The 27,591-nt window shown below is 35.7% G+C and overlaps 1 protein-coding gene across 5 annotated transcripts in view; it reads left to right on the forward strand.

Annotated features, from left to right (window-relative positions):
- Nucleotides 1-27,591, forward strand: part of LOC141457473 (eIF-2-alpha kinase GCN2-like) — an 82,242-nt gene that overhangs the window by 23,251 nt on the left and 31,400 nt on the right. For all 5 annotated transcript variants that reach the window (XM_074134501.1, XM_074134500.1, XM_074134502.1 and 2 more), the window contains exons 9-12: nucleotides 5,172-5,293; nucleotides 7,908-8,054; nucleotides 20,645-20,842; nucleotides 21,853-22,015. In XM_074134501.1, the coding sequence (XP_073990602.1) occupies nucleotides 5,172-5,293; nucleotides 7,908-8,054; nucleotides 20,645-20,842; nucleotides 21,853-22,015 (630 nt within the window). The remainder of the gene's footprint in view (nucleotides 1-5,171; nucleotides 5,294-7,907; nucleotides 8,055-20,644; nucleotides 20,843-21,852; nucleotides 22,016-27,591) is intronic.

The following is a 27,591-nucleotide window of genomic DNA, read 5'->3' on the forward strand; positions in this document are numbered from 1 at the left end:
TTTTAAGATCTTTTTGGCAGAATGGCAGATATTATATTTTAAATGGAAAGTTTGAAGAAATACAATATTTAGCCAAACTTCTCGTCTTTATTTTGTAATTACTTTTCACTCGGAAAGCATCCAATCTAATTCTAAACATAGTTTATTATAGATTTATTCATATGATATTTTACTATCGCATAATGCTAGATATTTGCCTTATCTATATTCCTACAATCTTCGCCGTTTTTCGGTGTCACATTCTTCTTCAGTCGATTAATGTGGACCACTAGGCGTTGCCAGGGTTTGGTGAAATCTCTCATTCCAAATAACTCCTTTAAAACGGTGAACGTCCAGAGCAGATGCAGCTTGACACAGTCTTCAAAAAAACCAAACCCAGACACTTCCTCCATGTCCTGAGTGAATATTCTGCCACGAACTTTTTTTTTGTGTTGTTGCTTCACCTCTTCTTGTTGCCTGAGATACTCTTAGGCCGCCTCCAATGGTCTCTCCTATTCACATATTCGCTGAGAGATTCTCCCTGTTCCGGGTTTTCCTAGATTACATCTACGAGCAGGTCCAATCAGTGTATAGTACGGCGTGGTCCCTCAGTTTCATGCTCATTGGAGAGTATGCCGTCATAACTAAAGGCATTTGCTCATACCAATCGTTTTGACGCCCATTCATGAAATGACTAAAACATTTAGCACAATTTTCTGTTGAACTTCTCGACCAGGCTTTCCGAATGTAGGTAATAGGGACGGTCTTTGTTTTAATCATTTCCAAATGATGTGTCAACTCTTGGTAGAGAGCTGATTCAAACTGAGATCCTTGATCAGAATGAATCTCTTTTGGAACACTAGCGCAAGATGAAATTTTCTACTAACGTATTAGCAACTGTCAGGACTTTACGCTTCAACCCATTTAATGGAGTAGTCTGCAAAAATGACTATATTATTTGTTCACTGGGTAATGCGAAGTGAGCCTAACAAGTTTTTTAGTTTTTTAGATTGGGAACCCTGAAGTGGTACTTCGGGAATCGTAACTAACCTTTTCCAATCATTAGTCTCTTGGCGTACCGTAGCCAATAGAATTGAGTTTGGATTTGCTTCTAGAAAGTTAGAGTATCTGCTACCGTCCAATTTGAATCACGGATTTAAAACGTAATTCCATTCTTGAATTTATGTTACAACAGGATACAAAAGCACAAACCAAAGTTACCTATTTGTTATTACCGACAGTTAATAACAAATAGATAACTACTTGTAGTAACAATACATTTCTAAATTATAATTACATTTAGTCCCTTTAATTGTGTACTTGTAAAGAAAGAATTTTCGTAATCAAATAATTATTTAGTAAGTACTTCAATGATAAGTAAGTAATCGCCTATTTTTTCAGGCGGGGCTTAACGTCCAGATACTTTAATGATAATTGCCTTTCATAAAAATATACAAATGTACATAAATACGTACATGTATTTAAAAATGTGGTAGGGCCATAGTACTGGATAATATCATTGATTTTATCCGTCGAAGCACGTATATTTTTTGTGTCTGTGATTGATTTTCGACTTTCATCCATCATCAGAGATGAATTAATCAGTATATTGTAGAGATTTCGACTTCAATAACATTACCGTCTCGGAGTACACTTGCTGCTTTAAAACTTAAAAACTTTAAAATCTTGGTTACTTAAACCTGAGACCAGTTAGCCTATCCGTACTGGCGTTTGCCGATGATTTGGTAATACTCGCGGAAAATGACAGAGATCTTCAGGATAACCTGAAGATTCTCCAAGAAGAATTAACTAGAATAAACATGAGTATTAATCCGGAAAAAACAAAGGTCATGAAGATAGGCAAAAAATCCGGGAAACCAATGAGGGTCATGAGATTAAATGGAAAGGTGATTGAGAGAGTGGAGACCTTCAAATATCTAGGCGCACACCTGCAGGAGAATGGCTTTTTTGATCGGGAAATAACCGAAAGAGTCAGCGCGGCAAGCAGGATGTTCGAGGCGACCAAGAGAGGCATCATGAATCACAGAGAGGTGACTAAGGCTACAAAAATGGCTGTTTATAAATCAACATTCCTTCCTATCCTAACATACTCGAGCGAGTCCTGGACCTTAACCTCTAAAAATAAATCAAAAATTCAAGCCACCGAAATGAGGTTCTTGAGGAAAGTGGAAGGTAAAACGAGAAGAGATAGGATCCGCAACACAACGATCAGGGCAAAGCTCGGAACCAGACCAGCTGTAGAAAAGATAGAAGAAAACAGGTTAAGATGGCTGGGACACCTGCTACGCAAGGATCCTAGCCGAGTAGCAAAGATTGCATACGGCACACTGGTGGAAGGGAAAAGAGAGAGAGGTAGACCCAGATGGAAATGGGAGGAAGGAGTTAGAGAGGCCTGTCAGAGGAGAGGAATAGATTGGCAGAAGAGAAAGGAGCTGGCGGGGGACAGACAGAGTTGGACCGCACTCTACAAAAAAACTCCCAACACTGCTTAGGCGGTAAACTGGGGGAATGATTATGATAATGATGATGATGAAACTTTAAAATTAAATAAAAGCCCTGACCGTGACTCAGTAACCTATGAATTTTATCGTACTTCCCCTTCTCTTGGGAGCATCATACTCTAAATTAGTTTTATACAGTTTTGAACACCGGATCTATTTCTTCGCCAAGGACCTTATCATAGGTAAAAATTATATTTAAAACGACCTCCTGAATTATCGTGGCATGGCGATTCAGAATTGTTTGCATAAGGTTTTCTCTTCTATTATTGCTAGACGTCTAGTATCTTGATGTGAAACTACTGGTGATCTCTAAAGAACAGAATGGCTTCAGAACGAAACTTGGTGGCCAATACAATGTGTTTGTGCTATCATATATAGTCGAGTGGGGGCTCATTTGAACAAAATTTACATGTTCAGATCTGAGTGCACAGAATCTTATTATTGAACCTTTTTATTTTGTTTTCTACAACTTTTAAGTATTCTGAACAGATCTATATCAATAAACAGTTGGTACTTTATATACATATCTATATATTTTTTATTTAAAAATCTTGTGTTTAATGTTAATATCTGCCCCAGTGGTGGGGTACCTTTCAACACAATATAAAATAGAAATGATATTACTTTACTCTAGATCTACCTTCTATCAGTTATTTCTCTCACTACTACATTACTTTCTCTTTTAAACCACTGAAATCTAGGTCAAAAATCAAGAATGACTCAGTTCGGGATGGTGTACCCCGACTGATGTGTTTAGGAAGTTTGAACAAAATATTCTGTTTTTTGCGCTTCTTAATGGTAGGTTCGGACTATTTTTATTTTCTCTGCGAATAAACAAAAGAACTAATAACTAATATAATAAAATTCATGTGTGATCACTCTAAAATTCGTGTATTCCTACTGAGGATATTGATGTCACAGCCGAAGTTCTTCAAACAGAACCATTTTCTTCAGTGTTATTCAACGTATTCTTTTTGGTGATTATTAATTTTTTTAATTCCCGTGGTGCTTGTTCTGTCAATAGCCATGGACCTTTTTAATGTATTGATGCTTTTCTATGCAGACGATATAGCCATTTTTGCCACATGAATAACTGACGCTTCAGGCAAAACTAGTGATTTTAGAAGAATATTGAAACTGAATACCAATAAAACCAAATTAATGTTTTTCTCTAATTACTTAACCCCATGGTTTTCTAGGAACACACAAATACACAGAGAATTCGACATTCACACTCACATGATCTGGAACCATACTGTATCAAGACCTTGAAGAACTCTATTTGGAAAATATAGCAATATGTGTAAAGTTCACAGTGAGCCATAATTAACTTGTAAATATAAACGTTAAAGTTTCTCTAATAACTTTAAACGTTAAAGATTTTGGCCAATTATTTATTCAGGTTTACTGTTGAAAACGGTAATAATTTTATATAACTCCATCAAGCACCGAAGTATTTTCTTTTTAGAGGTAAAGTGGCATTCAGCAGGATTAAAAGTATATTGATTGATTCTAAGGCAAATAGGAGTGAATCCCGTTTAAAATTTTGAAGGCTGTAATAAACTACACTTTCTGTATTCTAGTGAGATTTCGGTTTGAAATAATGCAGCCGCAATTTTTGAAACAAATTTACCACCTCTCCAAAATCATACCAACTGCATTTGTCCGATTAGAATGTAATCCCATAAAGATGCGTATATTTACAAGTATGGTTTGCTTACAAATTGAAGTACCTGAAACGTACCTTAGTTGCTTGTCCCACATCTTGTGAATATTTTTTTGGATCTGCAATTTGACATTAATATTATTCAGACAAATACAGTAAAGTCTCTGTTTTCTTCAAATGGTTGTCTGAATATTTTAGTTGCTCGTGAACTTAACCTGCTGTAGAAGAATAAATCAAATATTCATTCACTATGTTTTAAGCTGTAGATACGTTTGCTTTTACAAACTTGTAAGGGGCTTGGGAAGAAAGGGATCCATTTAGATTGGAATTGCGATTTTAGTAAAATAAGAGTGATAATTCAGCTTCGATTATGTAATCTAAAGTGTTCAAGAATTGTGTCGAAGGTTTCTCTTTTGTCTTCGATGAGGGCAATCTCTGTTTGATCTGCAAGGTACAAGACCCCATTTTACATTTCCTCTTCCACTCTTAAGCGTTGCAGCCTTTTAGAGAACACTATCTTAATGCTATCTTGTTTATTCGGTTACTGAATCTAGCTGTATTGCGGCTCTGTTTAGTCAACGTTAATGTCAAATTGTACCGAAGAATTCCAATTTCTGTAAAAAAAAATAGAAAATGAAAATTATTAGATTTGAATGTTCAAACGAATCCTGTGTATTGTTATACAAGTGATAAAGATAATACTGATAATTATTGCACATTTCGGTCTAGAAAAATCTGAATTCTTCCTCACAGAGCTGTTTTTTATTTTATTGTTTACATTTATTTTGTGATGCATTTCCATTTTTTTTTATTTTATTTTTTATTCTTACTGTAAAATTAAGATGTTATTGAAATATTATATTATTATTGTAAAGAAGGCTCTGTTATTTAGTATCAGACCTCCTTTACAGGCTCACCAATAGGTTCTTTTATTAAAACTAAAGTTAAGGACACTAGTATTATTCTTTCTTTTTTAATTAGAAGTAAACAGAAATTTTGTTTAGAACAGAGCGAAAAGCCCAACGGAAAAATTACTTTCTCTACAAAATAAGAGAGATTGGACAATAGATAAAGCTAGCGAATGTACATCGGACGATAGTTCAAGCGATACATGGATAGCGTTTAGGTAATTTAAACTTACACCTTCTTAGATTAAATTTTTAAGCCGTAAATACTTTTATTTATTCTATGTATCATCTTATCAGATTTTTATAAATAATTTTTACTGGAAAATGTAATGTACATGTTTTAAGATCATCAAAGTACGAATAAAATTTTAACTAATTTTGTTATGTAAAAAAGGCTCATTTATATATTACAAAAATGCTAGGTTACCGTGCAGTTTTATCGAGGCCTCTTATTACATGTTTCACCCTCTAGTCCGATAAAACTGTTATCAGTGGAGGATCTATAGTAATGTTCTGGTTATGTACAGATTAAATCCTTTTTTTTTTCTTTTTTTTTACCATAGAAGTCGAATTGTTATAGATATGCTGTTATCCAATTCTATTATCACATATATATTTTAATCGCATTTATATTTTTTGTACTTCTAGCACGGTTGTTGTGCAATAGTTTCCTAGTAGACATTGAGTACACTCATATAATTGCCTTTTTTAAATAAGGTGGTGCTTTCGGGTAACCTTATAGGATCCTCAGTCTGATTCTTAAACTATCAACATGATTTAATTTAGTAATATTAAGGTTTATTTTAACCGTAGCTTAGATTGGTTTGAACCTACCACATTCTTTTGTTTGCGCTTATTTCCATCTTGGTTCTCTGTTTAAATATTTACTATTACATTACTTTCCGTCTGGGTGTCCTGTTTCATTTTCCTATTATTTGCCAAAATTTGTTTATAAATGGAATGTGGATCACTTCTGAGGTATGATAAGATTAGATTAAACGTGGGTCCTCATTCATCGCAGCTAAAAGGTGCGCACCCTAATGCGAGTTTATTTTATTTCGAAGCGGTTGCCCGAAGACAATAGACCTAGACCAGGTAGGCCCCATCCTGTCCCATAGAAAATCCTAATCTCATATCCTATCCCATAGAAAAACTTCTTAGCAGACTCTGACATCCAATCTTCACACTGGTATCTTTGACTTACAATTCTCGTTATAGTACCGTTCCAAATCTGTAAAAGAGAAATTTATAAAGTCTTTGAATCACATCCACTCCAAAGATCTTCATTTGCTGTGGCCATGCGTGAGAATTGCCCCCGAAGTAATGTGACACAGACTATGAACTCTTCAATCTACACTGTTGACACGGAGCGAATTACCTTCAAGTTAAACAAGTGGAGTAACAGAGCATGTCCAGTAATCAGCGCCACTAGGTTATTTCATATTCTACTTCATTGAATAAACTTAAGCTACTCTAAATCTGTTCTCTAATGGGTGTGAGAGTTAGCGCCATCGCATGTCCACTTGTTTTAATCCCCTCTCTTTGATTCTGGTAGCCCAATAATGCTAGAAATAGGTAGCTCTGGCTCTGAATGTACATAGGATTAAGAAGGGCTCATTATCACCTACCCATCAGCTATTTTATTAGCCAGGATTTTGAGGTGTCCAGGAATCCAGAAAAGACAGTGTTTTATCTGTCCTAGTTCATTAAGTCTGCCACTGACCATTACCAGCTTTGATGAGTATTGCAGCTTCTCCAGAACTGTAAAGGAAGCCTGGCTATTCGAGAAACTTATTATTGCACTAACCTGTTGTTCTGTAGTTACTTTCAGAGAGCTTAAATTATCATGACTTCTGCTTGAAACACAGTAGTCAAAAGCCCCAGCGGCAGGCCAATCTCAACAGCCCTTACCTTTATCCACATACTAGCTCCTGTCAGACTCGTACTTTCCTACCTTGATTTATCCATATAACAGATCAAGTTTGCAGACTTCATCACCCTGATTCAGAAGCCTTGTCTGATAATTCTTTATAAAATTCATCTTTTTACCCCCTAAAAACTACTCTGTCCTAGATAAAAAAGCAGGATCCACCTTTGTGATAACTTTTCTTGGAAGCTATTAATCCATTTACCGTTACTATTGATCCTCAAAATGCAATTCTATAGTTTCACCTTTAATGACTACATCTAATGGGGGCAAGTTAAGGAACGACTCCTCCATTGAGATGTAGCACAAATGTGGTTTGCAAAGCTCCTGAAATAGCTAAATTAATAAGTCTCGGTATTTCCTCGAAGAATTTTTTGTTTCTCTTCACTAATATACTCGAGGTAATTTCTTTTCGCAAGCTGTCGGTTTTCCCACCAATCGTTTTTGCGTTGTAATCTTCTCTGGTCTTAAAAATCTTAAAGGTCTTATATCGCCAATTAGTGATAAGAAATTCAAACAAAATAGATGCCGCTTCATCTCCTGTTAGAATATGTAAAGGGGCTGGAAGAAGAAAAAAAAGGTGGAGGTGTTTTTATGAGCCTCATGCCTCGATTTTCTTCATAAGGTTAGATTGAGTCAGCATGGCATTAAAACTGCTGTGAGTTGAAACCCGCGGCAGGTCGCATTGAATTCTCATGTAGGTTTGTTTCAGGGTTATAAAGAAATTATATGAAGTAAATAAAGCTACGCGACGGACAAAGACAACAAGCGAGAAAAAATGTCGTTTCATTTCAAGCAAAATAAGAAAATATGCATAATTCACTCCACTAAACAAGTTGAAAATTATTTTATTTAAAAATCTATATGGAACTATGATTCAAAAAAGATATTCTATAATTATTTAGATCTGGATCTAAGTCACCTATGCAATCTTCAATGTCAGCACTCCCTAAAAGTAATACCAATGAACCTTCAGTACTTCCACAAACACCTCAGAAAACTTCGCTACACATGTACATCCAGATGGAATTATGTGAAAAAAGCACTTTGAGGTAAATATCTTATTATTAATATACTCTGGTTCACATGATGATATATTATATTTTTGCCGAGTTTTCTCGAGGATGAAATGTTTTTCGAATTGTGTTTCAAAGAATTCAGTTTTGGGGGATTCTCAATGCGAGTAGAGAAATTGATGAAACTAGAGATCGGTGTCTGTAAATAGAGTGAGGGATCGTTGAAAAAATTAAAACTTTTTGATTAGTTTACTGATTTACATACTTCACAAGCGAAAAAACTTTTGAAAGACTTCCCTAATTTAATATTATAAACTAACTAGTTCAGTAACTAGTTTTAACTTCTAATTTAAGTTCTACTTTTAATTTCTACTCATCCTACTAAGAGGAAAAAAGTATCAAGTTCAAAACATATCAAACTTCGATTCCTATAGAAGACACGTTTCCGATTCTAAAATTCAGCCGAAATCTGTCATCAGGACAGCTGAGACTCCATTAAAGTGAAACTTTAATGAATAACCTTTTTTATATTTTCTCGAAAATGGCTTAACGATTTTTTTAAATTGGGAATGGTTTATTTTTTAAAAAATTGATTAAATTAATTACTTTCTAAAAAGTCTTGAGGTGTTGACTCGCAGTTGATGATTATTAGTTTTCAGTTATTTGTAAAGGAATGATTTAGAGTAAATAAAATTACTGTGTACTGCTTGGGACTTGACGCAAACTGGTAGACCAAGTCTACTTCATTGAACAACAATCTGTTCACTTCATTGTTTCCAACTTAATGTCACTGATCATGAGAAGTTCATCATTTTTACATAGTCTGATATTTTATTATTATTATTATTATTATTATTATTATTATTATTGCTACATTTATTTTTAAAAAACAAAGGATACTGACACCTTGTTTAAGACAGTTATTTACAGAATTAAAAAATTAAAAAACTGGTGTAACATTAATACAACTTGCTCGTTACTATTCTCAAGGTTCTTACCCATATTCTTAAATTCCGAATATTCGACCCGTACTAAACGAGGTGGTAGCCGAACGGTTAGAGGCGAGGCCCGCAAAGCTAAGAAGTATTGTAGTACTGGGTTCGATTCCCGGTCTAGGCCTTGGATTTTATTTCGTGGTTAATAAAAGGAAATTGCAGTAAAGTACTATGCTAGTTTTCTCCGTCCACGACAACTAATTCGGTAGTTGGACGTAAAGCCGTCCCCGAAAAAATAGGCATTACTAAATACAACCAACATTTTATTTTGCAAAACCGAAATGTAACCTGCCCTTACTAATGAGAAGTTTACAGAAAGAGCTAATAGCCATTGAACATAGAAGGATTTCGGTTGAGGAATTTTCTTCATAATCGATTTCAATTATACATTAAACTCCCCTTAATAGTACACAAAAGATAGAAAGTACCTTACAGAAAAATGGCACATAAAGGGTATCAACCCACCCCCTGTCGCTGGTACCCATAACCGAATTTTCCGAACAAAAATGTATAAAATATAAGTGGTACTTAATACGTTTGTAATCACTGATTTCAACTTAAAAATCATTCAGTAAAGTGGCAACTACATCAGCCGATTTTCTTCAAATGTGAAAATTTAGTTTTTTATTGGTTTGTTATTATAATACAGCTATCAAGGGAGTACAATAAGGTTTAATGGCACTTTAGAGGAAAGCCTAATCACCCCCACTTCCAGATTTGGCCTTTTTCGAATTTTTCTATAAAAAATGTTCCAAATAAAAGTAATAGATCTACAAATGTGCAACTATCCCACCAAGTTTAATGCAAATCGTTGGAGCCGTTTTCGGGAAAATCTTTAAAAACTGGAAAATGTATTCAGTAAAGTCGCGCTCCCGGTTGACTGATTTTTACCAAAATCTATTTGAGGCACTCTTTATTAGTACCTAAGGGAAATATCAGATAGTAACTTTCTGCTATTTTTCATTTTTGAGTTGCGGTGGACAAAATACACACTCATACAACATACGAGCCGTTTATTTTGAACGTGGGGCAAGTCCATTTTTGAAAAATGAAGATAATGGTAATTAAAACTGTCCGGTAGGACAGTTGTATAAGGGTTGACCATCAAAAACTGCACGAAAAAGTGTAACGTTGAAAAACACCCAACTTTGACAATTTTTTTCTATTTTTCTATAAAAGATAAAATTCCCAAATTTTCTTTAAATCTTACTCCGAACCCTCCTTTATAACTGTAATTTTTTTGCAACCACCCAGATCTAATAGGTTTCGAGAGAAAAGTTGCCGAAAATGAGCAAAAACGGCTTTTTCAAAAAATGTTCTTGTTCTTGTTCTTCTTGTTGTTGTTGTTGTTCTTGTTACCTTTTTTGTAAACAACGTAGCGCCTAAACGCGTGAACCGATTTTCATGAATGAGGTGTCATTCGATTGGGAATTTTATGTAGATGTGCCTTTTGGGGGTCTCGGCCCTGTACATCGAATGGGAGAGGAGTTAGCCCCCTTTATGTAAGGCCCCCTCCAAAATTATTATTACTAATTACTTGGTAAATCTTGGCCCGATTTTGATAAAATTAGGTTGGATGATAGGGTTAGGGCTCCCCTACCTAACAATAAAGCGACGATCTGCTCTTACACTTGTTAAGGGGAAGTATAGCAATCGACACGTGAACCGATTTTCATGAATGAAGTGTCATTCGAATCGAAATTTTGTACAGATTTGTACTTTAAAAGTCTCGACGCTATGCCTCATAAGGAGGGGAGTTCGCCCCCACCCAAATAAGGCCCTTTCTAAAACTATTATTACCAATATTTCTACAAAGCTTAGTCCGATTTTGATAAAATTTAGCACGAAGAAGTGATTAAAGCTCCTCTACGTGGCTGTGAAGTGCCATCATGCTCTTACACCTACTAAGAGGAAGTACTGCAATCGTTAAAATTATCAATGAGTGAACCGATTTACATCAATGAATTGTCGTTCGATTCAAAATCTTTGCATTTTAGGGAGAATTACTATAATCGCAGTTTATTTTTCTTGCTCCTCTTAAAAGGAAGTACTAAATCGCAGTTTAATTTTGCTATTTACGTACAAATACCTTCCTATTTTATTCAAAACGCTTTCTCAAAAAAATGGTTATTGAGGATGGTTTGGGGACCGCAACTATAACCATTCTTTAAAAAGATCTCTCCAGTGGTAGTTACGGTTCCGATTTAACACCTTATCAGGTTATAATGATAGAATAGCTTATTCCAAATTTTAAAAAAATCTGTAAAGCAGACGTAACTTTGCTAATAGACAAAAAGGAAAATCTATCCAAAAGGTACAAAAATCTCCTTAACAAAAACTTACAGTTTAAAAAGTTAAGTATAAGGGTTGATTAAACGCCAAAAGGTACACAAATCAGCAAGTACCCAACATTTCATTAATACTTCATTGATATTATTTAAGTAATTTTACCGCATTAATTTTCATTAATATTTTTTAAGAATTTATTAGATGTCACAGACCCTTATGCTAGCCAGTTCATTCATAATAGTTATAATTGTGATAAAATGTATATTATATCTTCGTATAAATAGGTACTTTATTTTAACTCTATTACAAATTATTCTTCTGATTTCTCTTTAATGTGCCCTTTATTCTGAAGTTGTCACATATACATGCATGTTAAATTAGAAAAAGACAAATTTAGAGTCGGCTACTGTTTCAATTTGAATCACGGAGGATTTAAAACAATATTTCAGTCTTGAATTCGTCTTACCGAAATATTCGTGAGGACAAATAACACACAGTTAATAACAAGTAGATTATTCAACATTATTTATTCATTTCTCAATTGTAATTTAATTTAGTTCCCCTAATTTTACTTATAGTAAAATACTGGAATAATTAGCTGTCCTAAAAATATGCATATCTTATTTATTTTATATTACATATACACAACATTGTGGGAAGAACACCTAGATGGAAAATGTAATTGAAGAAAACTATATTATTTACGATAAAGCCAGATTGACTACTACATAAAATAACAATTACTTTAATAGAAGAATGAACTTAAACCGACGATTTTTATTTAAAAATAAAAATAAATAAATAAAATCATTTATGTATGTTGGTGTAAGCAATTTTTAAAAAAATTTATGAATTTTTTAACCTCATATTTTTTTATTTATTATAACGTATTCTTTTTCACCTGTAATCAATAGTTTGATTATTATAGATAAATAGATATTACAGTCAATCTAAGTTAAATGGTGTGCTACTTGAACAAATATTTTGTAGATGAAAATGGCCAGCATAAGGGTCTGTGACATCTAATAAATTCTTAAAAAATATTAATGAAAATTAATGCGGTAAAATTACTTAAATAATATCAATGAAGTATTAATGAAATGTTGGGTACTTGCTGATTTGTGTACCTTTTGGCGTTTAATCAACCCTTATACTTAACTTTTTAAACTGTAAGTTTTTGTTAAGGAGTTATAGATAAAACTTAGTATGAACTTTTTATCTGTAAACAATTTAGAGTCAAAAAAATTCAGAATCCTAATATTTGGGAGATGGAAGTTTTAGCTCTTAACAATATTGTAAAGTTTTTCCAAAAACTTTACTTACACAACTAATGCCTGCCACTAGTTATTAAATATGTGGGTTTGATTAAATAATAAAACTCGCTAAAGTTGTAAGTAATAACCTGATTTATTCACACATTAACATTAACTAACATTAACATTTACTAGCAACTAACGCTATTCATTACAGTCATCATTTACAACAGTCACAACAGTTTACTGTTACTTATTCACTACGTAACGCCACAAAACTGTTCCACGACTGACCCCTGGTCCACACTGCACCGAATTGCGCTAGACTCAACCGCACTAGCAAAGCTCTACTCACGAACTGACTACCTGCCCAACTGGCTAACACTGAAGCACTCCGTAACACTGACTCTCTCAAAACTATCACTTCCAAAGTGTCTCCCAAAACTGTCTTTCAAAGACTCACTCAAAACTAACTGATTAAAACTATAAACTCTAATAACTCCTTAAAACTTGCTTAAAAACTGACTTCTCCAGCGGTGTCTGCCTCCTTTTAACTGCGTGCCTCCCTCCAACTGGGACTGCCCTCCTTCAACTCTCTGAGCATAAGTTTCCACGCCCTCCTGACGTTCATTGGCTGGAGAAAACATACTGCTACCACCTCAGCTGGGGCCGCCCTCCTCCTACTCTCTGTCTCGCTCCTACCTGTCAATCACTGGCTGGGAAAACACATATGCCACCACCCTAACTGAGGCCTTTCTCTTAGCTGGCTTTTACACAGGTCACTAACTCCTTGAACAATCTAGCCCTTTCCTTTCTAGTTCAGGTAGTGACCGGCCCTTTTGTCTACACAGTGGTGGCCTGATACCGACTTTGGTCGCTTAACCCCTAGAACAATCTAGGCCTTTCTTCTCTGCCACAGGTAGATACCGCCCCTTTTGTTTATGCAGTGGCGGCCTGTTACTGACTTTGGTCGTTCAACCTCTAGAACAATCTAGGCCTTTCTTCTCCGCCCGGGTCAACTTCGTTACAATATTGTAAATATATTTAATTTGAAAATGGTGCAAGTCCATCTTAGGTTAAAATTATTTAACCGTACAGCAAAATTTAACTCCGGTTGCTGTATGGTAAAGCAAATGTGTTGGTTTAACATCATGTCTGAAATGTAGGGTGTTTTTATCTATCTTTCTTTGATATTGGTAATCAGTGATTGTACAATATTTCGTAAAATTTATTATTATTTAATAATAATAAGTACATCTTAATTTTGTGTTTCGATAATAACACCAACACCGGGAAATTTTAGTACTATTGGCTCTGAAAAACTGTAAATTGTATAACATTCAACTTATATTATCGGCTATCAAGTAAGTTGTGTTGTTTTGTGTACGAAAAAAGTTTCGTTATTTGAAAATTAATAACGGATTGTGGTTTATTTTATAAAAAGGAAAACTGGCTGAAACCGATTACAACGGTAATTATACCTCTGATGCATCTAAAAGTGAATTTGGTAGGTAACAAAAATAAAATAAAAATACTTTTCTGGGTAATAACGCCATTTCAATAAAATCGTCATTTGCAAGTAATTTTATTACTTTTATTATGTTTGTAGAAATAAGACCCATGACAATCGGTTGTAATAAAAGAAGAATCTTGGAATCAGAATCTGAATACGAAGGCAATTCGGACCAAAATGATTTAAAAAAAGAAGAAGAATAGTTGAACTATTGATTAGTATTTTGTTTTTATTGATACGACTGAAATATTATCCATTTAAATCAACGATTACAATAATTCAATAATTTTGAAAGTGAGGCAAGTCCATTTAGTTATAATAAAACCTTTATATTTCTTAGCCAGCACTATAAACACTATTGGACTATTTATTTATTTATTTATTTATTGTTATAGTGGTCTTGTTTGCACATTAACCATTACTTTATATGAGGGCTGGAAAAAACCAACATATTGGCATGAACAATTACAGTTGGCTCCCAGCGCCTCAATTTACCAATATGTTGGTGGAAAAAAACCAGCCCTATCTTTTCCAATATTCAATTTGAGGAATAGCGCAGCCTCTTTCCCTTCTTTCTTCGTCATGCCAGCCACTCTTCTACTACATTCTGCGTCGTGGCTTCCATGAGATAAGGATATCTTGAGCGCTGCGTACTGACATTCCTTCCTAGAACAACACAATGGTCTCTGAATGTGACTTCGTTATTTGATGTGAGCTTAGAGTGGTGTAATTAGTAGTGTAGTTATGATAGTACTTGTTTGAGTAATTAAGAACTAAAATCGCAACTATGGAGTTTAGCTGCATCCTATATTTTTATTTTATTCTCTCTAATGAATTTGTAAATAATTCGTAGCGCATCAGGATTCATTATAGCTAAAATACTTTTAGCGCTACAGGGAAATCGTACATGTGTTGCCAATTCCTTTAGGAACTTGTCTCTATTTTTATTATATCTGCTGCATCTGAAGAGGAGGTGATCGATGTCCCCATCCTCCCCGCTATCGCAATCACATTTGGGACTATCTAATAACTTAATTTTATGCAGATGCGGATTTGTGAGATTATGGTTGAACCTCAGTCGCATTATTGTTGTGTAAAATTGCCTTTCCCCCTCCAGTACTTCTACAAACCATGGCTTGTTGGGAATCCTAGGCTGTAAATCAGCGTAATATTTACCCTTAATTTCCTTTTCCAGATCGTAGAGCTTTTGCCATGCGTCATAACAACGCTTTCTTAAAGCACCTTCGAAATCCGCTAAATTGAGCACTGGAGTATGTTCCCCTAATAAGATCGCTCTTTTTGCTAGCACGTCGACTTTCTCGTTATCAACTATCCCCGCATGCCCTTTCAGCCAAACCAGATGCAACCTACCCATTGCATTAATCAAATGACTTATAATTTCTATAATTATGGGATCAAAAACATCGCCCGGACGTTTTATTTTTTGGAGTGCACTTTTAGAATCACTAAGAATGACTATTATGTCATTACTTTGTATTTGTTCCGCCAGGATTACCGCATTCCAAATCGCTACGATTTCTGCGGTAAATATTGAGGCATTATTAGGGAGCTTGTATAGGCGAAAACTTCCCGTTTGCGGGTCAAGTACAGCACAACCTACTCCCTGCTCCGATTTTGATCCGTCCGTAAATAGTAAATAAGGGTTGATTATGATTTCCCTCATGCGCGCTATAAAAGCTAGGTATGTTAAATCCCCCCATTCTTCTTTCACCTTATCATATAAATCTAAATGGACGTACGGAGATTCTTTACAAGATACTTCATAGTGAAGAGATCTGCGAGGAGACGCGTGCAACACCTCTAGGCCAGAGTATAATTTCTCCGTTACTCTAAACATATCACACATTAATGGCGTTTTCTTTTTTAACCAAAACCTGTGTGAGCGAACCACTTCTGAGAGCTCTGAGACTCTCATCAAGGAAACTTCCTTAAACTTAATTAGCCTTTTGCTTAAGAACTTTCCCAACAATAATTCTCGACGTATGTGTAGAGGCATAATTTTAGCCTCCACCAGGAGAACATTTGTGGGAGTTGATCTCATAGCTCCCAGACAAATGCGTATTGCTTTGTACTGGACCTTGTCCAGCCCAGATAGTGAAGTTTGGCAGGCATCTCCGTAAATACCGCAACCATAATCTATTTTAGATAAAATTAAATTTCGGTAAAGCAGAAGGGCTATTTTTGGGTCGGTACCATATGTGACATGTGCAACATATCTAAGCACATTCAATGCTTTTTCACAACTTTGGATTATTCTCTTAATGTGAGGTCTCCAAGTTAATTTGTGGTCTACATAAAGTCCTAAGACCTTAACTATTGGCGATTGCGAAACTTTAAACGGCCCTAGCTGTATAGTGCCAGCAAGAATATTCTGACGCTTTCTACTAAACATGGTGACTGAGCTCTTATTTCCAGAAATGCGAAAACCCAAGTGGTTGCACCATGCATTGAGATCATGCAAGGCCTGTCCCATTATTTCTACCAAATTTTCTTCGGATTTTCCTCCAGTGTATACAGTGAAATCATCAGCAAACTGGACTATCCTGATTTCCGGAACGAGCCAGTCTCTCAAATCAGATGTATATATATTAAATAGCAAAGGGCTAAGCACGGCACCTTGGGGGAGACCAATGCCTGTTGTTCTGGGACCCGTTACCAAAACTCCCCTTCTAATAATTAATTGTCTTTGTTGTAACATATTAATTATATTTACTATTACCCTGCCAGGTACTTGCATTACCAACATTTTATCCTTTAGTATTGCGATATTTACGTTATCATATGCTTTATGAATATCTACGAAAGCCGCTAATAAGGGTTTGTTTTCCGTTCTATTTAAGTGCACTTCATTAACAAACGCTGCCAGACAATCTAATGTGCCACGGTGCCTTCTAAAACCAAGCTGATGTGGGGCCAGCTTATTATATTCCTCCACCCACCAATCCAACCTATGCCTTATCATCCGTTCATACGTTTTGCACACACAGGACGATAAAGCAATTGGCCGATACGACTGGTACGAGTTGGGATCTTTACCAGGCTTTAAGAGAGGAAATATTAAATGGGTTCTCCAACTTTCAATCATAGTTCCCCCAACCCACATTTCGTTCATAATTCTAAGAAGCGATAAAAGGGCCGGAAATGGAAGGTTTTGTAGCATTTGATAGTGAATACCGTCTTGGCCGGGCGATGTACTACCTCCTTTTTTTAGAGCATACTTCAATTCCCACAATTGGAATGGCTGATTCAAGTCCTCATCACCAATTGGGATATTTGATAGGTCGATAAACTGGCTAGCATAGTCCGGAGTCAGAGATTTATGGAATTCTTCAACCCAATGGCCATCATCAGTGACTTCTACTTGGGGAGAGTAACCTTTTTTTAGACTTCGAATTCGCTTCCAAATGACGTTAGAGGGAGTTTGTCTATCTAAACTATTGCAAAATTCGTACCACATTATTCGTTTTTTTTCTTTGTACGTCCGACGACTGATTGCTAGTTTTCTGTTTAAATTGACGTAATTTTCCAAGGTGGGTGCTCTCTTATAGCTTTCGTAGGCTATTATTGACTCTTGCTTGACTCTATTGCAATCATCATCCCACCATGGCTTGATTGCTCGATTTGGGTTTAAATAAAGCCATTGTGGGAATCTAGGAATGGATCCTAAGGCCGCTGATCTTATTTCTTGAGTCAAATAATCATAAGTGCAGCTGGTGGATTCCGATGTACTGAATTTTAAATCCAGTACCATCCGATACTTTTCCCAATCCGCCTTACTGAGATTCCAACCTCCTGCCTTAGGGTGCCTAATGCGTGCACCAGAGGTTGCCTGCCGCCCATTAAATGACTTCACCAGAATTCCCAGGTGATCCGAACCCAAGGGCTCTTGTATTACTTCCCAACTGAGCTCAGACATCAGATCTGGAGAACATAAAGTTATGTCCACAGGTTGAGCTCGAGCCCCCGGTCGGGGAATCATAGTGGGTGACCCATCATTTAATGTACACAGATTGTACGAATCTATTAACTCTGCTAGAGCTCGTCCTTCTAGGTTTTCCCGATGTCCCCCCCACATTGGATGAAGCGCATTAAAGTCTCCACCAAGAATAAGAGGACCCGAAACCTGATTTAGTACATTACTCCATTCCTCTACTGAGGCTTTATGCCCAGGACGGCAGTAAGTGCCAAGGACCGTAATACTGACGCTCCTAAATAGGATTTTAGCCCCACATATCTGAACTCTGCCCCTTAATGGATTATTCAGCACTATTGGGTCGAAAGGCAATTTTTTACTGATAAATATGGCACTTCCACCATATCCATCCTCACGATCGTCTCTGACAACGTGATATCTTCGCAACTCTAATTTTAGGTTATACTTAAACCATGTTTCACTTAAGATGGCCACATCGACGCACCTCTCGCGCAGCAGGACATCAAGACTGTCCCTATTGGCTAAGTACGATCTTATATTTATTTGTAAAATTTTCATTAGGATTGAGAATGTTTTTGTGTGATTATCTTAGATTTACAGCCTAAAGGCACTTTTGGAATATCCTTCATATGTTCAAGGTTATATGCTTTTGTTTTACTATTCTCATTTCTTTCCGAACTAGACCGCAGACTACTCCTTCGTTCTTTGGTGAGCATTCTCGCGTTACCCGCAGAATGCGCTCCTTTTGAAGGAGTAGCACTCTCAGTTTTTTCCCCTTTATAGAATTGGGATACAAGTAGTGCTAGGGATTTGGTAGTTTCACCAATATCTCCCTTACTCAGTGAATCGATCACTCCAATGATTACATCCACCACTGGGTGATCTACTGCGGCAAAAGTTTTTCGGATATCCTTGATACTGATTTTATCCTTGTCTTTTTTTTGGCTGACTTCTTCGATTTCCACAATAGGCCCATCAGGAACATCCCGATGTTCGCCCAAAATCGGCGTTTTCTTCTCTGACCGCCTCTTTTGTTTTCGTGGCCGTTGTTGTTTTATGGGGTGGAGTAAGGGATCTGGAAGGGGGGGAAATTCTTCCTCCGACAAGCACTCGAATCTGTTCCTTTTGGCTACCTCTACGAAGGTGGTACCTCCTAGATATGTAGTACCATATGTAACTTTTTCTTTAATCAATTTGTTTTCTTCTTTATATTTTGGACACGCCGCATCCGTAGCCAAATGATTACCTCGGCAGTGAATGCATTCCGTTTTGTTTATTTCACATTGTTCGATGCTATGAGCACCAGAACATTTACTGCACCTCGGTTGCCCTTTGCATTGTGAGCTGGAGTGCCCGTATCGAAGACAGTTGACGCACGGTCTTCTATTTGGTACATATGGTTCCACTTTAAACCTGGCACCATACATTGAAACGTATCTCGGTAAGCTCTGACTATCAAACGTCAGAAAGCAGGTCTCGAGTGGCCTGTTTTCTACCCTTCTGAATATTCTTTTTACATTAACTACTCGTATTTGACTTTGAATATTCTCCAAAATCTCTTGTTCAGATATTGAAGACTCCATCCCTTTTATGACACCTTTTGAAAAAATAAGGTGGTCCGGAATGTAGGCTTGGACTATAAACTTACATTATCTAACACCACAAAAAACGAAAAATATGTCTATTAATATTTACCAATATTTTTAAATTTTTTGAACCGCAAAACCTTAAATATCTCGAAATAACAAAAAATGGACTTGCCCCACTTTCAAAGGCACATATGTATATAGAAATGTTTTAGTGCTAATGGTTATTGAGATAGAGAACGTTAAACTTTGGAGATTTTGTAATTCGTTCAAATTAAAAATCTCTATACCTCTCTTCGTTTTATTTAAATTTTAATTATTCCTTTACCGCTTTGTAAAATCCACATATCTGACTAAGGAGCCTCAAAACAGATATTTCCGATGAAAAATTAAAATCGAAAAATCATACGATTATGATAATGCTTTCTCTTACTTAGTATATAGAGTAAGAGAAAATAAAAGTAATGTGGCACCAAAAATGCGGGGAACAAAATAATCCTTAAGTCCTTATATTTAAAAATCCACATAAAATTTAGAGATAATAGGTGCCAAACTGGAAAGACTTATGGGTATAAGAATCATAATTACACTCTCATTTATTTACTAAACGTTAAACGGGTAACATTTGGTATGTATTAAATATGAAGATTTTAATTATTAGATCGCGACAAATTGTTAACAATAAAAGTCTATCATATAAATACAGAAGTTGGCCACCCTGATCTAGAATATTCGCCTGACTTCAAATTTAGCGACGTTAAAATTTTAGCAACAAAAAAAATTGTACAAAAACTAAACCTACTTTAGATGACTTACATTACAAACTAACCAAACAATATGTGATCTTTAAACCTTTAAGTTCATTATGAGAAAGTTAATGTTTTTCGTAACTTTATTCTGTGAAACACCTTCGTACATATATTACCTAAGTCCTACTAAATCTTTAAAAACTTCTTGTGATTGTACTAATAACAGTGAGTTATGAGTGTGTTTAGTTTTTTATTTAATGTTGAATTATATAATTTTTTTTTTTAGAATAGCTATAGACGAAGGACTTTTTGTTGAAGTGGAAAGAGTTTGGCGTTTGTTCCGTGAAGTCGTTGAAGGTCTATGTCATATTCATCAACAAGGTATAATACATCGTGATCTGAAACCTGTAAATATTTTTATCGACCATGATGATCATGTGAAAATTGGGGATTTTGGTTTGGCTACAACCATCATTCGACAGAGGTATGTCGTGATTATTTTTTCATATGAGAGTATTCAGCAAATGAAAGGATTCGGTAGAAAAATTAAAAAACTTCGTTTTTAAGAAGGTTCATTACATAGTTCATTTCAGATTAGTTACTGTGAATACTTTAAATCAGATGTGCTTTACATTCGTTGCCACGTGCCCATCATAAAATTGAATAATGTTTTAATCAAAACCTATAGCATATTGTTTAATTTTTGTTAATCATTTTTACAATCTGCTTAATGCAATGAACGTGGCTATTAGACGTATTCTTGTCCTTATAATTATCTAATATCCTTGAATCTGATTTGATTATCTTACAGTTAAACTTCTTACTTGCAGTGTTTTAGTACAAGCACGTGCATTGCGAGTTCCTACGCTTTTGGAACACTGTTTAGAAGCGTCATTTCTAACAATTTAGATAAATTTGTACATCCATTTTCCAGAGTTCATCAATATTAAAAAAGAAGAAATAAACATTGACATGCCCTCGCACATCTTTAAGAACGAAATGCAAAAATTCGTAGACCATATATAATGAGTAAGGCAGTGCCAAGTGCAATAATCCTTCTTAGCTTATTTTTCTCTGTTTGGGAGAAACAATGTACTGCATTGTTCTAGTCTCTAGAAAGATCTTACGAGTATAGATCTTATCCAGATGACGGTCTATCTTCTTAATGTAAAACTTCTAAGTGATAAAATGCACAAAAGGCTCTGGACCTTCTATCAACATCTAAATTCGCTTTCAGTTATGTTACTTGCTTTGAGTGAATTTAAACCTGCATATTGCTCACAAATATTTCAAATTCCCCTCACAAACAAAACTTGATTCATTAAAATAAAATTTGACTTAACTCTATTTATTAAATCAAGAATACGTAGTCTTTTTAGGTGGAGCCCCTCAAATTGGCTTAGCTAGTTTTATTATTAATTTTTAGTTGGTTAAGCTTATTTAATTTATAATAAATGAGTAAGAATTAACACTTAAATTAGTTCTGTAATAAAGGCATACTGCAGTGGGTGTACCAGACAATTTAGATGTGACTAATAATAGCGGAACACCTTCCTCTCAACTAGGTAAAGATATATCACATACTGGTCAAGTTGGGACGGCATTTTATGTAGCACCTGAGCTCAGCCACACAAATCGGAAAACCCAATATAATCAGGTAAGTGTGCTAACAGTTTTTTTACTTTCTGATGGCCTTTCACATGCCATATTGACGCAGATGCAAAGTTGCCATACTATTTGTGAAATGGTGTTTATATTTAAGTACGGTTGCTGCATAATTTCAGACTAATTTTCCAATAAACTTTAAGCCATTAAAACGTTTACAAACTTTTTTATTAAATATTTATTCGCTTATTGTCAAGAATTTGAGCTCACGAGCCATCGTCCGTCCTAGCTACCACCATTAAAAAAAAGTTCGACTTACGTAAAGTTGAAGAAAATTTTGTACATTCTGATTATTTGTGGGTGCCAGAACTATATTTGCGTATACTATCAATTAACATAGTTCTTCTTCTTCTTGCTCGGCTCTACAGTCCATCAATGGGCCTTGGCTTCTGCCTTGGTCCGCTTCCGTCAGTCCTCTCTATTTAATTTGGCAGCTTTCCAATTGCGGGTGTTCAGCATGTACTTAGAGTCCTCGCTAACACCATCAACCCATCGTAATCTAGGGCGTCCAACTCTTCTTGTGCGTTGCACATTTTCCTCCATTACCTTTCTGGGTATCCCGTTATCCGCATTCTAATTACATGGCCCGCTCAACGCAACCTACTTAATTTTAGCACTTTAACGATGTCCGGGGCCTGGAATAGGTGTAAAGCTCCTCATTAGAGCGCCTTCTCCAGGTGTCCCCCTCTCTAATAGGTCCATATATTCGTCGAAGAATAAAAAAGAAGAGCCTGTCAGAAGACGCTTCTCCAGGAAACAGTTTGAATCAAAACGGGACTTACCCCAGGCCTGGTTGTTGTTCTTTTTGTGTAATTCATAGAGTGATATTTACGGAGGTGACCGCTGACTTCTTTCTTCGGGATCCCCACGACGCTGTTCCAGAGCTTTTCCGGCACCGTCCTCCTAGCCCTCTCCTTTCCAGAACTTCCCTAATTTCCCAACCAGGAAAATTAGGGGTCCAAATCCGGCCTAGCCGCAGGAAAAGGTGACCATGTGCCTCGCACCGAGCTCCAGCGCTCACTGACCCTCACACCTCTTAACTATGCGCCGCTCTGCTTTCTTCGGGATCCCCACGACGCTGTTCCAGAGCTTTTCCGGCACCGTCCTCCTAGCCCTCTCCTTTCCAGAACTTCCCTAATTTCCCAACCAGGAAAATTAGGGGTCCAAATCCGGCCTAGCCGCAGGAAAAGGTGACCATGTGCCTCGCACCGAGCTCCAGCGCTCACTGACCCTCACACCTCTTAACTATGCGCCGCTCTGCTTTTTTTCCCCCTTCGTCAGCAGTCCGAAGTACATCTTCACTCTATTCTATTGTTTTGTGCATAAAAACTACGTATTGCTTTTGCTAGGCATGCATTTGCTTTATAGATTAAATTATTTAAAATTATAACTAAATTTTGTTACCCGAATTTTATTCGGTAACAGTATACTTATTTCAAGTAAAGCCTTATGTAGTAGTTCTTCTCTACAAATACTACCATTAGCCGACCTGAAGTCAACAAATAGTTGGTACGTCTGGTGGTTGTATCCTCTTGCCTTTCTTTAGAGGGTAAAAATCTGATCAGTGACAGATTTGTTTCTTCTAAACCCACAATGTTAGGCACCTATCTCTCTCTCTCTCTCTCTGGTAGTAGTCTAGCATACAATATTGTAAAATTTTTCTACCTTTATCTAAAAACTTTACCTATAACTAATGACTGCCACTAGTTAATTTAATTTATGTGGGTTTGATAAATAATAAAACTCGCTAAGCTTGTAAGTAGTATCTGATTTATTAACACATTAACATTTACTAGCAACTAACGCTATTCATTACATTCACCATTTACAACAGTCTCAACAGTTTACTGTTACTTTTTTTTTTTTTGGCATTGGCTTCCGCCATACAGCCAGCATCGTCTAGGTGCTTATCACTAGAATATCACTTACTCTCCATTCTTACCTACAAATACATTCGCTTCACACATTCATCATTCTACTATATACCGCTATTTACATAAACTACTACTAATGGATGGAGCAGCACTCTGTGCTCCTGCCATCCTTATAGCTTAACCGAAATTAAAATCACATAATCCTTCTCTAAGCATTTTCTTCCATTCATTCTAATTCGGCTATAGCTTTTAAATACATTCATATTTCATTGCTAGCTCTGCTATCGACTTAAGCACATAAATGTTGGTGGAGAATATAATGTCTTCGTAACAAAATGGTGCATCTAAATACCTGTATATATCGTCAAACATTCGTTTCCTTTCTACCACATAACGTGGACATATCATTATTACATGTTTGAAATCCTCCTCCTCATTGCAATCTACGCAAAGAGGAGAGGACCTTTTGTTGATCCTGTGTAGATACGATCCGCAACACTGACTCTCTCCAACCGAGACTCCAACCGTGACTGACTGCAACACCGTCTGACTGCAACTCCAACTGCGACTCCCCCACTCCAACTGGGACTTCCCCACTTTAACACCGTCTGTCTCACTCCCACCTGCCACTCACTTGCTGGGGAAAACACATACTGCCCCCACCCCAACTGGGGCCGCTCCCTTAGCTGGCTTTTACTCAGCGGTGGACCGTTATAGGCTAAGGTCACTAAACTCCTTGAACAATCTAGCCCTTTCTTCTCTCCTCAGGTCAACTTCGTTACAATATGTTGAAGAAAATATTAATAGCCTCTATATTTCTCTTCGTATTGTTCCGCATTGAATAGGGTCTTTACCGAATTAAAGAGAAAAGCCTGCTCTACAACTGATATAAATAACAATGTTTTAGTGATAATAGTTATTAAGTTAAAGAAAGTTTAATTTTGGACGTTTGTAATTCGTTTAAATTTCAAACCTCTATATCACTATTCGTATTGTTCAGATTCAAAAGAATCCTTTATTGAATTATAGAGAAAAGTATGCTCAACAACTGGTATATGAGCCGTTTAATTTGAAAGTGGGGCAAGTCCATTTTTGAAAAAATGAAGATAATGGTAATTATAGATAAAACTTAGTATGATCTTTTTATCTGTAAACAATTTAGAGTCAAAAAAATTCAGAATCCTAATATTTGGGAGATGGAAGTTTTAGCTCTTAACAATATTGTAAATATGTTTAATTTGAAAATGGTGCAAGTCCATCTTAGGTTGAAATTATTTAACCGTACAGCAAAATTTAACTCTTTGATATTGGTAATCGGTTGATTGTACAATATTTCGTAAAATTTATTATTATTTAATAATAATAAGTACATCTTAATTTTGTGTTTCGATAATAACACCAACACCGGGAAATTTTAGTACTATTGGCTCTGAAAAACTGTAAATTGTATAACATTCAACTTATATTATTGGCTATCAAGTAAGTTGTGTTGTTTTGTGTACGAAAAAAGTTTCGTTATTTGAAAATTAATAACGGATTGTGGTTTATTTTATAAAAAGGAAAACTGGCTGAAACCGATTACAACGGTAATTATACCTCTGATGCATCTAAAAGTGAATTTGGTAGGTAACAAAAATAAAATAAAAATACTTTTCTGGGTAATAACGCCATTTCAATAAAATCGTCATTTGCAAGTAATTTTATTACTTTTATTATGTTTGTAGAAATAAGACCCATGACAATCGGTTGTAATAAAAGAAGAATCTTGGAATCAGAATCTGAATACGAAGGCAATTCGGACCAAAATGATTTAAAAAAAGAAGAAGAATAGTTGAACTATTGATTAGTATTTTGTTTTTATTGATACGACTGAAATATTATCCATTTAAATCAACGATTACAATAATTCAATAATTTTGAAAGTGAGGCAAGTCCATTTAGTTATAATAAAACCTTTATATTTCTTAGCCAGCACTATAAACACTATTGGACTATAAACTTACATTATCTAACACCACAAAAAACGAAAAATATGTCTATTAATATTTACCAATATTTTTAAATTTTTTGAACCGCAAAACCTTAAATATCTCGAAATAACAAAAAATGGACTTGCCCCACTTTCAAAGGCACATGTGTATATAGAAATGTTTTAGTGCTAATGGTTATTGAGATAGAGAACGTTAAACTTTGGAGATTTTGTAATTCGTTCAAATTTAAAATCTATACCTCTCTTCGTTTTATTTAAATTTTAATTATTCCTTTACCGAATTGTAAAGAAATGTTTACTCCTTAACTGGTAGTTATAGAAATAACTAGTAATACTAGCTATTGAGTTATTGAGATATACTCACTTACTGCACAGCACTACAGCCCGGGGAGGGCCTTGGCTTCCTTAACAACATTAAGCCATTGCTCCCTGCACTCGGCTTTCTTTTTCCAATTTGTGACGCCCAATATATTCAGGTCGTTTTCGACATCCTGAGCCTAACGTCTTCTTGGACGTCCTCTTCCTCTTTTGCCTTGCATGGCAGATAAAAATATTTTCTTCGGCATTCTTACTATATGGCCTAACCATTCTATTATTCTAGTTTTAATAAACTTAACAATATCGCACTCTCCACACAGCTCGTATAGCTCAATATTTTTCCTTATCCTCCATTCACCTCCCTCACATACGGGTCCATATATCTTCCTCAGCATTTTTCTTTCGAAGACTTTCAAAATTTTCATGGTAACCGTACATAGGGTCCATGTTTCGGAGGTGTAAGTCACGACTGGTCTTATTAATGTTTTGTACAAAGTTACTTTTGTTTTTCGTGACAATAAGGCCGAACTGAAGAGTTTAATATTAGCGAAGTAAGCGCGGTTACCGGCCATAATCCTCCTATCTACCTCAGAGATAATCTTATTTTCACAATTGAGCTCAGCCCCCAAGTAAGTAAACGACTTTACCTTTTCAAAGCGATATCCTTCCATTTCCAAATGTTGGGTTATAACTGCATTACGATTCGGACTGACATTCATGTACTTAGTTTTACTTTCATTCACGGTCAGCTCTATTTTTTCGCCCTCGGCTTTTAATATTTGAAACACTTCTCTTAATGAGCGGATGTTTCTTGCTACCAGGCATGTATCGTCCGCATACGCGCAGATTTGGCTAGAGGAATAGATTATATGCCATGTAATATTGAGCCTGTTTATCACATTGTGAAGTGCAATGTTTAAAACTTGTCTTACTCCAACCAATATTGGGAAGACATCACTAAGAAGGCCGTTAATGAGGACTTTGCCTTGACTATTATTCATAGTTACGAATATATAGTTTTCGTGACCGCAAATTGTTAAACTTAGGATGGAAGATTTGCGAGGAATCGGTCAAATAAAACAACTCGTCTCTTTGCCAACGTTTCGACAAATATATTGTCCTCTTCAGGGCCTGGATATTACAAATACAAAACAATTTACAGAGTCAGTAACATAGAAAAATCAGTAAAAATCAATAATACAAAAATAAACAGTAAATTACAATATATTCTTTATAATTATTGAAACTTACGTGGCTATGCGGGTTGGTTGATTTACAGAAACTAAGAGCCAGAAATGGAGAAGCAGGTATATATATACAGATATAGCGGAATTTACATGGGAATTTTGGTAATTACAATTGGACAGATACAATAGACTAATTACA

Source organism: Rhodnius prolixus, unplaced genomic scaffold (assembly GCF_049639745.1).
Source record: "Rhodnius prolixus isolate KJV_2025 unplaced genomic scaffold, Rpr scaffold_16, whole genome shotgun sequence".
In the NCBI taxonomy this organism is placed as follows: domain Eukaryota; kingdom Metazoa; phylum Arthropoda; class Insecta; order Hemiptera; family Reduviidae; genus Rhodnius; species Rhodnius prolixus.